At 40.1% G+C, this 14,291-nt stretch overlaps 1 protein-coding gene across 4 annotated transcripts in view; it reads left to right on the top strand.

Moving 5' to 3' along the window:
- The window catches only part of Arhgef28 (Rho guanine nucleotide exchange factor 28), a 299,305-nt gene that overhangs the window by 168,034 nt on the left and 116,980 nt on the right, over positions 1–14,291 (top strand). The window contains exon 1 of one of the 4 annotated variants that reach the window (XM_046427135.2): positions 5,631–5,874. The exons of the other annotated variants lie outside the window; for them this stretch is intronic. Within the exon in view, the coding sequence (XP_046283091.1) occupies positions 5,790–5,874 (85 nt within the window). The 5' untranslated portion in view covers positions 5,631–5,789. Of the gene's footprint in view, positions 1–5,630; positions 5,875–14,291 lie in introns of those variants that run through there. 4 annotated transcript variants of the gene reach the window in all.

The following is a 14,291-nucleotide window of genomic DNA, read 5'->3' as shown; positions in this document are numbered from 1 at the left end:
TAAAATAAATAAATCCAGTACTCTGTATTTGTTGTCAAAGCGTTCCAACTTTTGTAGTTGGGAATCTTTTAGTTGACTCTTATGTCCTTTTTATATATTCTCATTTGTGTGTGTGTGTGTGTGTGTGTGTGTGTGTGTTTAGGGTGGTGAAAATATTCTTTATGATTTGTTAATTGAGAATCCATGACACCATGCATTTGTGGAAACCCATAGAACTTTATAGCACATAGAGTAAACCTTAATCTAGGCAAATTTGAAAAATTGGAGGTTCAGACATCCCAGGACAGAATGCAGAATGTGACAAAAACAATTTAACTTTATTAAAAATGTATGAAACAAACTTATTGATGGTCATTATTTTGAGGAGAAGGTACAGACCTAAGAAACTTTGGAAATGAGTGGAGCTTGTAAGAATAAAGGCAAAATAAGCTGTAGAGAAGAACTGTTGTTTGATTATTAAGATTTTTTTTCCCCCATAGGAACACAGGTTAACAACTTTGACACCACTATCCAGGTGCACTGGGATGGAATAATGAAGTAAATGAGTTATGGATGGTGGGTGTCAGGTTCTTCGCTGTTGGAGTGGAGGCTTAAAGATGAGCAGGAAGAGGAGGGTAGAATGATCCATGTGGTAATGCTACCAAGCAAGGCCTGTTGTGCCCTCTGTGTATTTCACCAACCACTGAATTTTGAAAAAGAGTTTATTTATGAGGCAGCCAAACATGAGGAGGTGGGAGCCCCAAGACTCAAATCTGCCTTCCTGAGGATAGAACAGGGTTTCTTTAGAGGGTGAAGAAATAAATGGTTTGGCATGGGAAAAAGTGATTGGAGGTAAAGAGAAGTAATCAGTGATCTACGCATGAGTAATTCCACTTCACGGCTCTTCCTAGGATGCATGGTTAGAAATTGGCAGCATTAGCAGTGTGGAGTTTTCAGCTCTTTGATGTCCAATAGTCTCCCATCAGACACTGGTGCAGGCTGAAGTGAAGGGTTAGTGGTTCAGACCATTTGGAGGTACAACCAAGTTCCTGGAAAACAACTTAGGCAACCTTTACCACTGTGACCCATACCTCAGACGTGTTATACTTAGCAAAGCTAATGGAAGCATACTGCTTAGCTCTATGACTTCTAAAATTGTTGATGAAAGCAAGTAACCAAAATCAAGGGAAACTTGAGGGTTTATTCAGGTCTCCCTCTAGTTTTAGTAATAGATTAAAGTTGTGCACATTAGTATGCACTCCTGTTTGGTTAATACAGACACAAACGGCTGCATATAGAAATATTTGTGGATGTGTAAATCCACTCAGGTGAAAATGCACACATGTATTTTCTTGCTGTCAATCGAGAATGCCTCAAACCATGACATTCCAGTCGCATATGCAAGATGGGTCTGCTCTTCTTTAAAAACCAGGACAATCTATCCCATCTTATGAGAATTTTAGCTTCAGAACTATGGTGTTAGTTTAGAGATGATGTTAAAAATAATTATTTAAATTCTTTGCTTATTTGATGGCTCACATTTGACAAATTTACATTGTGAATAACTGTATAAAGTCTGTAGAGCATGAATCTTGTGATGATGTGCTATGAAGTTCAATGGGTTTGCACAGATGATGTTTGTGAAAAAGTCTATGGGAGTAAGACACTTCTGTTGAAGGTTTGGGGAAATTGGAATTGGAACATGATCAGGAAAAACTTAAAATGTAATTTTAGATGTTGCTCTCTCTAAGCTCATGAATTCTTCCTACTGTGAAGAATTTCCCTTACCCCCAGGGCTCATTACTTCCACCATCCACACCTCCAGGTGACACATCCACGTATCCACAACCCACACCTCCTGGACAGGGACTCCTCTTCCTTGTCCTCCTTCTTCTGTCCTCTTTTATTTCTTTTATTTACTTATTTTTTTCTTAGAACTTCCTGGTACAAGGGCATGTTGCAATTTTGAAAATCAAGCTATTATAACCAAGGTCAAGATATGACTATTTTGTCTATAATGTAGAAGAGAGTTATAATGAAAGGAAACTTTATAATTAATATTTAAAGTTTATTGAAAATTCTTTTAAGTTCTTTACTGTTATAATCTCCTTTGATCTTCACAATACCCCTTTGAAGGACAGACATTATGATTTCACTTTATATGTGACAACTACGGCTCAGACAGTAAGAGTGACTTGGTTAGGGCTACTAAGTAAGTCAGTGTGAGATCTGCTTTATAGGTGTCTCCAAAACCCTATATGTTTTCTTTTTAGTATATGGCTCCTTAAAAATACCAGTAAGACAATAGTTCTTGCCCTTAAGGAATTTGGGGACCCATGGGAGGATAAGAAGATTTCTCAAATACTAAATGTAAATATTGCTTTGAGAAGATTGCATTTTATCCAGGTTGAAAGGCAGGTAACATGTCCTCCATCTGAAGGGGATGCAGGAAGTTTTCTATGTGGGTCTTCCAGAAAGCTGAAACTTCAAGGCCATAGCATTTGCCCTGAATGATTTTAACCTTATGGAGGTGATTTTCTCAATAAAGGATTTCTAACTAAAGGAGGCATGGCAAGATGAAGTCATTTGCATGCTTACACTGTACTGGTTGTATGATGTCTGGTGATGAGGTGGGCCTGGGGGATATCACTGAGTTCCGCCAACTGCAATTACAATCAGTCAGACAAAGCAATTTATCTATTGAATATGAATGAGATGTAAATAACATCTTGAATCCATTTAAATGCAATTATATTAATAAAATGGGGTGGAAAAAATTCACCTCGATTACTATAGAAAACAATGAGGATAAATGACTCATATTCAGAAGAGAGTCCTTGGTGAGCAAGAAAATGATCTGGCTTAAAAATAAAAGGCTATGCAAACAATGTTTTGACTTCACTTTACATGTTAACTATGCATGGCTGCTAAGTGGAAATCATTTCATTCCTTTGAAAATATGGCTATATTGCAAAACAAATACGAATATTGTGAAGTCTCTTTATACCAGAGGTAGTTTTATAGGCATTGGTTGGGTAGTTCTAGTAGTTTTATTGTCAGAATGATTTTGGTATCAGTAATCAATTGATATGTAATTGGTCAACAAGGACTGTGTTTTGGGGAAATTAGATAAGATTAACCCACATGGTATCTCAACTAATAGAAATGCTTTTTACCAAGTTCTTTCATCTCTTCCTCTGTCTGCATTGTCCTAAGGTTCTTCGATCAATGATTATGGTCAAGGGAGGAGCAGACTTCTCTGGGAACTTGTTGACCTGGGTTTATCATCTTCTAGTTTACTGACTCTAAAACTTTACTAGGCATGTGAATCTGCCTTGGGATGGGGATGGTGCCCCTTGAAAGTGCAGAACTTGGACCACCTTCAGAGATCTTGATTCAACAGGACTATGGTAGGAATCTTATCATTTGCATTTTATGAATGCTCCCTCCCATGCTGATGCCATCTGAGAAGTTCTGCCCCAGACTCTGCTGTCTCTACTATTAGAGTTTCCTGACCACTTTGTCACTTTTCTGACCAACTTAGTAAACAAGATAGAAATCCTGTATTATCTTTGTTCTGTCTGCAATTTAATCAAAAACATGTCTCCTTTCCCATAGCACCAGAAAAATATAATGTTTATCACTCCTATTGCTTTCATGAAGCAAAGATCTGCAAAACCACTACCACTGATTCAGGATGAGGGCTGAAGTATTTCTAATCTCTCAAAGTTTTCATCAGATAAAAATATACTGATCCAGTACTGTTATTGCAGTTTGGTGATTGTCCACAACAATGGAGGTCCCCTTTCTTTGGTCTGCAGACATCTTGGGAGCAGCTGAGGGGCTGTGGAACTGTGCACACCCCAAGTATGGTCTGGAGTGTCAAAGAACAATGTGTTTTCTCTACTCATAACTGTTGTTCTTTTTACATATGTAGATATTGTTGTAGTAAACAAAACAAATCTATTTTAAACACTCCACCAGAGTTATTGTAGCTTTTTGTCAAAATGTATGTTTGTAATCAGCAGACGCTATAAATACTTTAGCTGTCATGTAAAGGTTTTTCACCACATATTGTGACCCATTTGTATAAATCACTCATTCATTTAACAAAATGCCTGCAATATCTCAGCAACTATATTAGGCTCTAAAACAGATACAATGTAAAAACTGGTAAGATTTTGTTATTTTCTTATTGAAGATCCATGTGAATTAAAACTCTCTCACTGGACATAAGGCTTGAGAGTAATTTATAATTGTGTCCAGCTGATTAAGGAGAATATGTAATTATTCCTCAAGTGAAAGGCCACATAATTTCTTTTTATTTACTTGCAATGCTTGCAACAATATTCCAGTTTTACTTTGTTCTAGATGTATGATTATGTAGTAAACCATATAACATCATAGTAGTGATTTACATAATTCTGATTTTTTATTTGAATTTGAACTTAGGGGGTCTCTCCCCTTTCTCCTCTGTCTGAATTCTTTACTCTCCTCCAACCCCATGGGTCAGAATTAGCTACCACAGAGCAGGCCTTGCAGCACAGAATAATAGTGCCAACAATTTGGGAAATAAAGTGAAGAGCTGAATGTTACCTAAGACACATTCTATTGTGTTCCCAGTTGGCAGAACTAAATGGGTCCTCATATCAATGCCAATGTCCTTTAGTGTCTTTGGGCATCACACAGCCTCATTAAAGACAGTGCAACAAAATACTTCTTGCTGTACTCTTACTGAGAGAAATACTCAAAAGAGACTCCCTTTTTTGCTCTGTGCATCTTGTCCGCTATGCTTGGTCTTATTCCAGTCACGTGTATCCATGTGCCTGTGGAAGTAGGGAAGTAAGTTTGAGCCATGCCATGATTTATGGGAAGGCAGTAATGGGCTTCTACTGAATGCTAATCACAGCAGAGTGCTCAGGGAGACTGTATAAGAAATGCTGGTGTGCAGCAAATTGGTGACTAGTTCTACTGAGATGAACTGAAAGTTTAGATGGGAGCTATTAAGGCATCCAAATCCTTATGATTGACAGCCAAACTTGGTGAGAAATCAGGAAAATACCCCATTTGTGCTAAACAATAGTAGATAACTTTACACAAATCTAATGGAATGTGTTACAATTCTACACGCAAGTTAAAGCCTCCAGACCACGTTAGCATTACAAGCGCTGGGAGCGGGGATTGTTAAGTGAATTAGCAGAGCTGTTTTGGCTCTCAGATCCAAAAAGCTGCCCAAGCTGCCTGTGTGAATGAACAGACTGCTCTGGAGGGAGCCTCCCGGTCTGATGGCCTTCATTTGCCTGTGGATCATGCTTTCTGGCTGTCCACACACATAAACCTCAACCTTTATCTCACACCACACAGGGCGGCTTTTCCGAGAAATGATACTCTAGCTCCCTAGCAAAACAAGCAGCTGTATTTGGAGGCTTTTCTTGAATCCCAGGCGGCTCTTTCAACCCCTGCTTACCTTCCTTCTGCATTTCCATTTCCAGCAACAAGAAGAGGGGAGTTAATGATTCATTTGCTCCCAATGACCTTTTGAATAACTGGACTGTGAAGTATCAGCGAGACTCTTGGTCCCCCCGCCTCTCCCCCTTTCACTTTCCTAGTTTGGCTTTAATATTTACAGCCTCCTTGTTGGTCTACATGCCTGAACGCCTGAGGGAAGCAAAACATTTATTGCCTCTCCCTCCCTGCGTTTGGGAGCTGTTTCATCCAGTCTCATTCCTTCCTTTGACATCACTGGGGAGGCTTGCCTCCTGGCTGGCACGAGCTCTTCCTGAGTCTGTTCATTTCACCAAAACAAAAACATGGATTCTGACTCGGACTCACCTTTTAACTACTCCTGGCCTTCCTTCCCCAAAATGAAGATTCGGCGAAGGGCATCCAAACAAGGTAGAACGCAGGATCTTTTGTTTTTTCCCCCAGCCAAGCTGGACATCTTCATATTCTTACCTTTCTTTTCCTCATTTCTTTGCCACCCTGTTTTCTGATGAAGTTCATGTTTATACACGTCCTTCTAAAACTCTTGCTGTAGAGATACTGTACATTTAGACTTCGGAGGTAAACCTACTCTTTCCCCCTTATCTTCCTTTCACTTTAAATCTACCTTTGTATTATTATCCGTGCATAATCGCCTCCCCCCGACCCTTAAAAGGAAGATTAGTGCAAGGTAAATGTTTTGGAGTCATATAATCAGAATTACCTTGGAGTTACCTTGACAGTAAAGAGTCATGTTGATTTAAGCATGTCTAGCTTTTGTGAGATTTGAAAAGAAACTATGAATGGGCTTTTACTTATTTATTTTAGTTTTCAGGTGTGTGTTAACTTAAAAAAAATTAAAGAACTATGCATGCTTTTTCTTACTTATTTTAGTTTTCAGGAGTGTTTTAACTTAAAAAAATGTGTGACTAAAAATGCTAATTTATTGATTTTTAGATGTTATAAATAAGGAAGGGATTTGGCAAAAATAATTTCAATAAGGAAATTATTTTTATATGTTTATCTCCATGGAATTTAGCCATATACAATAGGTTTATTAAAAATAGTACCAAGTAAGCAAAATCATTTACTGCCAAAGGAAAAAGAGTGATTTATCTGCTGGGTGATGAATAATGGAATGGGCTTACCTGGTTTATTCCTTTTTACTTGCCACGACTGAGTAACATGGGCCTTGGGCAAGTTGGTATTGGTCCACAGTGGAGGGACCTGAGTAACTGCTCCACTATCCTTGGCTGGGAGTCATAGGTGGAAATTTTTGCCTTCTGAGGCTTAAAAAAAAAAAATAGTGAGTAACCTTCCTATCTTTTGTCCTGTGCAGGAAATTGTGTGGTTACGTTTTAACTCAAGGAGAAAAGGAATATTTTCATGAACTTATGAGCAGAAGAGATGTGTCTTGAAAGCAGGTTGTCCCTGCAGCACTGGCCTTTGGGAGCTAACTAGTTCTAGACTCTATTCTGTAGGGACAGGTTGCCCCATGCTATTCCCAGAGGAGGATGGACTCTTGCAGACATCAGTACACTGGGTAGCTTCAAGGGTCTTCTTCCTCCCTTCTAAACTAAAATGGAGGCGTTTGCATTCTCGTTTGCTGTTCCACTGAGACAAAGGCCAAGGAACGAGATGAGTTGACTGTCCAGGGGTGATAGGTGTTTGGAGTTTCCCATGCCGTTCTGCTGCTGTCCTGGAAATGCTATCATTAGAGACCTTAATAGTTTGTATTCAAAAAACTCTTTATTTATTTATTTTTTGTTATCCTGTTTTAAAAATCAACTTTTGTACCTAAGAGGTTTTTTTTTTTCTATTTTATATTCTTGTATTGATCTTATAGATATTCTAAAAAAGGGATTTAAAAAAATTCAACTTGAAAGCCTATAAATCTTTAGGGGATATGATCAGATCAAAGGGGCATGATGCGTGCAAGTTACCACAAATGATTCTGGGAGAAATAAACCCACAAGAAAGCTGTCCTGTCCTTGTAAAAAGCAAGCTGGTACACAATAGGAGATGAAGTAAAATGTTAACAAGGGGTAAGTCTGGGTAGAGAGTGTTTGGTTTTCTTTGTGCATTTTTTTTTTTAGCTTTTCAAATTTGAAATTACTTCCAAATAGTAATTTTTTTTCATTTTTTATTGGCTCTAAGTAGTAATTTTTTTAAAGGTTTTAACTTATTTCTGAGAGGAGAGATACACTAAGGCCCTAATATTTCAGAGAGTATCATGTGAGTTGTGGCGCATCGAAAGCTTCTCGAGGACAGGAACCACATGTGAGACTACTACATCCCTGGTGCCAAGTCTTGCCTGGTTGTGGGGTATGATATGCTTTATTGATTTTTGTAATTTGGTTGTCCACCTGGCTTATTGGATGCCTATGTTGTTGGGGGGTCCAGGCATCCAAACAACCTGGAGGGATGAAACTTCATGATTGGGGGCCAGGAAGAGCCTAGGGAATGGATTAATCATGCTCTTGCTTTAAATCCAGGCTTGGAGCATGGCCAGTTTGAACTATAACAGAAAGTCATAGCATAGCTATGTATAAATTAATCCTGATTCAAGTGAAAGCAGGTATCTCAGATATGAAAATTATTAACTCTTTGCCACTAGTATACAGAAGACAAGTGAAAATAAGGTAGATTGGTAGCTGAGAGTTGGGGATTGTTAGGCTGTGTATCACCCTTCCTGTCTTTATTAAATGATGGTGGCCTAGTTGTGAAGAGAGGGATTGGCCTCTTTTACGTCAGCTGGACAGAGTCCCAGAACCGTAAACTCTTAGAGCCAAAAGGGCCATAGAGACAACCTGTCTCAACCACTTCTTTTTCCCGATGAGGACATCAGGGCTGTTGAAAGAGGTGAATGGATGGAATTATCCATTTGTTCAAAATGCACTTCCAGAATGGCAAACCTGTCTTAGGGGGTGGTGTGAAGTGCTGACTCTGGTAGATGTTATCCCTGCTTCCAGGGGTCTTTGTGTTGGGACTGTATTCCACATTTCCCAGAACCCAGGCAGAAACACCCCCAAAATCTGTTTTTCCAGTTCAATGGCCAGTTTATGAAGAACTGTGCTCTCTTGACTCTTACAGGCGGATGCAAATATTTTTGTCAGTCTTCAAAAGTAAGGTGGCTTGAACTTCATCCTCATTTTCTCCTTCCTTTCCTATGAGCACCAATAGCACTCTTAGAAATAGGCACCAGTCACTTGAGAAATCATGAAGGATGATTTGAGGTCTTGGAGTTTCTGTCCCATTGACAAACCTTCTTGTATTTGATCAGAAATATGCTCTTTTTTTTTTCCCCTCTTACTATTCGTACCTTGTCCTGGCTCTCCTTGTTAGTACTCCCTTTGCTCTGACACCCCCTCCCTTCCTTGTTTTCTGTTTTTTGATGGATACACAGACACAGTCACATTATTGGTTTGTTTAGAGAGTGATGTGAAAATGTAGACCGAGGATTTGGTAATAAGAGGAAAACCCAACAAACCATATTTTCACTAAAAAAAATGTAGCTGGTACTTTTTCATCTTAAAATGATGCAGCTTAGAAGCAGGTTGTCTGGAAGTGCCTGGCATCTCAAGGGTGGCAGTGAAAGCTGCAAAAGCTGATGTGTCCAAAAAGTTCTCCTGGGGTTCTTAGGAGGTGCCCTGGGTCATTCTGTGGGCAGCCCCAGGACAGGCTGTTCTGGGAGCCCAGTGGTTAATGATTGGAGTGGGCCAGAATCCACAACCGTTCCGCTTCAAGGGCTCCAGGAATGCCTGGATTTTTGTTTTCTCGGTTTAATAGGAGATTCGAGCAAAAATATGTTTATTAATGTTATTAATCAAAGATTTAAAAATAGAGGAATTGGACCTCACTGAAGGCTCTGATAATTATCATTCAATCTTTAAAATGCATATTTTAGCATAAGCCATCAGGCCCTCGGAAATGTTGACATGTTCTTTTCTTGGTGTCTTCTGTTCACTTAGGCAACCTCTCCCACTCTCTGCGGCTCCAGCTCATATGCCTCTTGAATGATGTAAAGTATGAAGAAGTGCTTTCCTCCCTTTTTTCCTTTTTGCGGGTACAAATCCAGTCCACAGCTGCCTACAGAGGCCATGCATATCAGAAATTGTGAACCTCTTGGGAAGCATAGGTGACACTAATTTTCTGTAGTCATAGCCAAGATAACTACTATTGTGTGACACTTTATTAATCACAACAACTACTTTTTACTGAGCTATACCCGTCTTTGATATTTAATGATGTCTGCTTGGGAAAATAACTCTGTAATATAGATATTATCTGTTTTATAGATGAAGAAACTGAGGCTTTGAGAGTTTCTTCATCTATAAAATATGATGTGTGTCATATTTGAATATGGTGTGTGTCCCCCAAGGGCTCACGTGTTGGAAGTTTGGTCCCCAGTGTGGTACTATTAAGAGGTGGGCCTGATGGCAAGTCATTAGGTCATTGGAGGCACTGCCCTTGAAGGGCATTGACTAGTTCCTGTGGGGGCTAGATAGTTCTCTAGAGAAGGCTTACATAAAAGAGCAAGACTGGCTCCTTGCTGCTCTCTGTCTTCTTGTCTTCTGAGGATTTCTCCTTCTTCCACACATGTCTGCCATGACATCCATTTCCATGATCTGACAAAGCCAGGGGGGCCTTCCAGAGCTGGTGCTATGCTCTTTGGATCTTAAGCCTTCGAAACTATGAGCTAAATAAACTTTTTTCTTTCTAAATTGTCTAACCTCATATATTTTGCTATAGCAACATAAAATGGACTAATATTGAGAATTTTAAAGTTATTCCCAAGGCCATACCAGGAAATGCAGAGAACAAGGAATAGCAGAATAAGGAAGGAAAATGAATGAAAGAATGACATATGAACCAAGTGTTTTTTGCATGTCTTATCTTGTAAAAGACCTGCATGTTAGATGTGATTGTGACCTTCCTTCATTTATAGGTTGGGTCTCTGTGGCTCAGAAAAGAGAAATGAGTTACTCCATGTTACAGCCAATAAGTAGCAGAACCAGGCCTAGAACCAGGGCACTGGACTTAAGAGGTTTTGATCTTCCCAGTATGTTTTGCCATCACTTAATAGAGACAAGGGATGGTGAAGCTCAATGAGCTGCCACCTTGGGGTCCAAAGGTGTCACTATGTCTCACTGTCATAGTTCTTCATCTTTGTGAATCTTTTACTAGGAAGAGAGGTGGCAGAGGAAACTCTAGGGGAGCAAGATGCGAGGGCTGGTTATGAGCCAGGAGACCTCCCCCTACACACAGATGTGCTACTTACATCACTAATGGACAGAGGCCTGAAGGCGGGATGAATTGAGAAAAGAGGGGGGCGAGAGTCCTTTCCAGAACCTAGAAGTCCCCAGTTTGTCCAAGACAGATAAGGTTGCAGTCAGGTTGAGTGTGCTGGGAATGGAGGTGAGGAGCCTGAGGCCACTGTTATGGTTTCTCTGTGTTACCCAGGCTGATCTTGAACTCCTGGCTCAAGTGATCCTCCTTCTTCAGACTTGGCTTGTTTGGGCTTTTTATTTATTTACTTTTTTTTTATTAGCTCATTTAGTGTTTGGAAGGCAGGTACCTAATCTGAAAAAATAACCCTCAATACAGTAAATATTTAGAGGTCTAATGATGTTTCAAGAATTTTAATGATTATTTTTAAAGGTGAGTTATTTTTAATCTCATGGGCTTACTTGTTGTTTTCCTCTTTCCCTTTCTCCCTTTTCCTGAAGTTTCATTGACTACACACATGCACACAGGTGTGTAACCGTGTGTGTGTGTGTGTGTGTGTGTGTGTGTGTCCCCAACCCAGAAATTCCCCAGAGGAGTTCCTGAATGCCATAGAAGGAATGAGTCATTATAGAAAACCTCATTAAGGAAGAGAGACATTTTCGTAAAGGTGACATAACCTGCTAAGATTTCTTTGGCTCTCAATGAAGATAAAGTTGAACCTCATACAGAGCTGTTTCAGTTCCAGACTCTGCCTAGGTGACCCAGTTTGTCAGCAGAGAAGAGACCCATCGAGAGCCCTTTGCCCTACAACACAGCCATGTATCCCTCGTGATTCCCATTAGTTAAACAAATACTTTACCAAAATTTTTTTAAAATGATCCCCGCCCCGCCACCCTTTTTGTTTCTGGCCAGATCAAATTCTTGGTCAAGGTATCTTCTCCATTAATCCCTTCAGGGAAAGGAGACAGTACTACAGTGTATCGTCCTCATGTTCAGGGGACTTCTCTCTCCCATTCTTCATTTTGGGGAAGGACAAAGTTTCCTATTTAGAAATGTTGATTACATAGGCTAGACAATGATTAAGTTCCATAGGAGAGATTAGGAAAAATTTCTGTTGAATTTCAAGGTGGAGAGACCAGTTTGAGATGGAAGGCATCGCGAAAGGGGTGTCAATTTATTAACCTGTGGTGACCTGGTGGGCTTTTAACAGGTAGGATGGTCCCTCTAAGCAAATGGGCAGTCAGGCATATGTAAACTGTATCACATTGAAGGAAAATAGCCTGGTCGTTTGGACTGCTGATTCATGAGGACATGGAAATGTAGTGTGATGCCACATGTTGCCTGGGCCTGGACAGTTACTTTGGTCTGCTTAGTGTCCTTCTCCTTGTGAACAACAAGCACATTCTTTATGGGGTGTCTCTTCCATTGCTCTGGTCACAGGTCCAAATGATGCTGCCACTATTTCATGTGGCCTTGCCTTCCTGAGTGCAGTGGGATGGGCATACTATCCAGAATGGACCAATCATAACACTCTTCCCGCCTGGCCCCAGTGATTAGCCTGGGAGTCACACATGGCCCAAATGGCCAATCAGAATCCTTCCTTGGGACTTTTCCAATTCAAGTTTGGAGGCATATATCTTTCCTCTTGAATGGCAATTGCAGAAGGATTGGAGTAGGAGTCATTAACTGGAAGAAAATAGTCTGTTCTTGGAAGAAATATGTGAATGAACAAAGAGAAACAGATGGGTGGCTTCCAGGCTCCTGATCTAGTCTCTGAGGCTCTGGTGGCTGCCCAGGTTCCAATTCTTAGCCCTTGGATGTCAAGTTCATTCAGTTCTGTGAGTATCCATCATATACCTTCAAGAAATATCTTTCTTGACGCGCCGTCTGATGGAAGAAAAAGTTGGCTACGATCTACAGTCGGTGGGGTCGGGCTCCAAATTCCTCAATAGGACACCCATAGCACAAAAGTTAATAACTAGAATCAACAAATGGGACTTACTCAAACTAAAAAGTTTTTTCTCAGCAAAAGAAACAATAAGAGAGGTAAATAGGGAGCCTACACCCTGGGAACAAATCTTTACTCCTCACACTTCAGATAGAGCCCTAATATCCAGAGTATACAAAGAACTCAAAAAATTAGACAATAAGAGAACAAACAACCCAATCAACAAATGGGCCAAGGACCTGAACAGACACTTCTCAGAGGAGGACATACAGTCAATCAACAAGTACATGAAAAAATGCTCACCATCTCTAGCTGTCAGAGAAATGCAAATCAAAACCACCCTAAGATACCATCTCACTCCAGTAAGATTGGCAGCCATTAGGAAGTCAAACAACAACAAGTGCCGGCGAGGATGTGGGGAAAAGGGTACACTTGTACATTGCTGGTGGGACTGCAGATTGGTGCAGCCAATTTGGAAAGCAGTATGGAGATTTCTTGGAAAGCTGGGAATGGAGCCACCATTTGACCCAGCTATTCCCCTTCTTGGTCTATTCCCTAAAGACCTAAAAAGAGCATGCTACAGGGACACTGCTACATCGATGTTCATAGCAGCACAGTTCACAATAGCAAGACTGTGGAACCAACCTAGATGCCCTTCAATAGACGAACGGATAAAAAAAATGTGGCATTTATACACAATGGAGTATTACTCTGCATTAAAAAATGACAAAATCATAGAATTTACAGGGAAATGGATGGCATTAGAGCAGATTATGCTAAGTGAAGCTAGCCAATCCCTAAAAAACAAATGCCAAATGTCTTCTTTGATATAAGGAGAGTAACTAAGATCAGAGTAGGGACGAAGAGCAGGAGAAGAAGATTAACATTTAACAGGGATGAGAGGTGGGAGGGAAAGGGAGAGAGAAGGGAAATTGCATGGTAATGGAAGGAGACCCTCAGGGTTATACAGTGGAGGAGGTAGAGAGAGAGGAGGGGAGGGGAGGGGAGAGGTGGGGAGGGGGGAGGGTGGAGGATGGGAAAGGCAGCGGAGCACAACAGACACTAGTATGGCAATACGTAAATCAATGGATGTGTAACTGATGTGATTCTGCAATCTGTGTATGGGGTGAAGGTGGGAGTTCATAACCCACTTGAATCAAAGTGTGGAATATGATATGTCAAGAAATTTGTAATGTTTTGAACAACCCACAATAAAAAATTAAAAATAAAAAAAAAGAAATATCTTTCTTCCTTTTTTTTATTTTTGTTTTAGCAAATTTAGATGTTTCTCCCACTTCCAACTAGAAATCCTCAAATTGTCCTTTAGGATGTCGATTGAGGGTCCTTCATTTAGAAGGTCTCCTGAATTCTCTCAGAGGTCAACATTGTACCCTTCGTGCCACTCTGCCTAGTGTATATTTTAGGATATCCCTTCTCATTGGTATCACAGCTATTATTTAACTCTATACCTTAAGAGACTGAGTTCCTTAAAAGTGGAGGCTGGCCCACTTGTTTCCACATCTCCAGTGCCTGGATCACAGAAGGCAGGCAGTAAATGTTACAATTATATTTCAATATTTTTTAAAAATATTGACCCATACTATACCCAGATATGGTTTATTTTGTCAACAATCTATCTTATTTTCATGAAGTC

This window comes from Marmota monax, unplaced genomic scaffold (genome assembly GCF_021218885.2).
Source record: "Marmota monax isolate L192 unplaced genomic scaffold, Marmota_monax_Labrador192_F-V1.1 WCK01_AAM20220418_F8-fsc00018, whole genome shotgun sequence".
Taxonomy (NCBI): Eukaryota; Metazoa; Chordata; class Mammalia; order Rodentia; family Sciuridae; genus Marmota; species Marmota monax.
The sequence above is the reverse complement of the archived record's forward strand: the minus strand, read 5'-3'. Positions and strand labels throughout refer to the sequence as shown.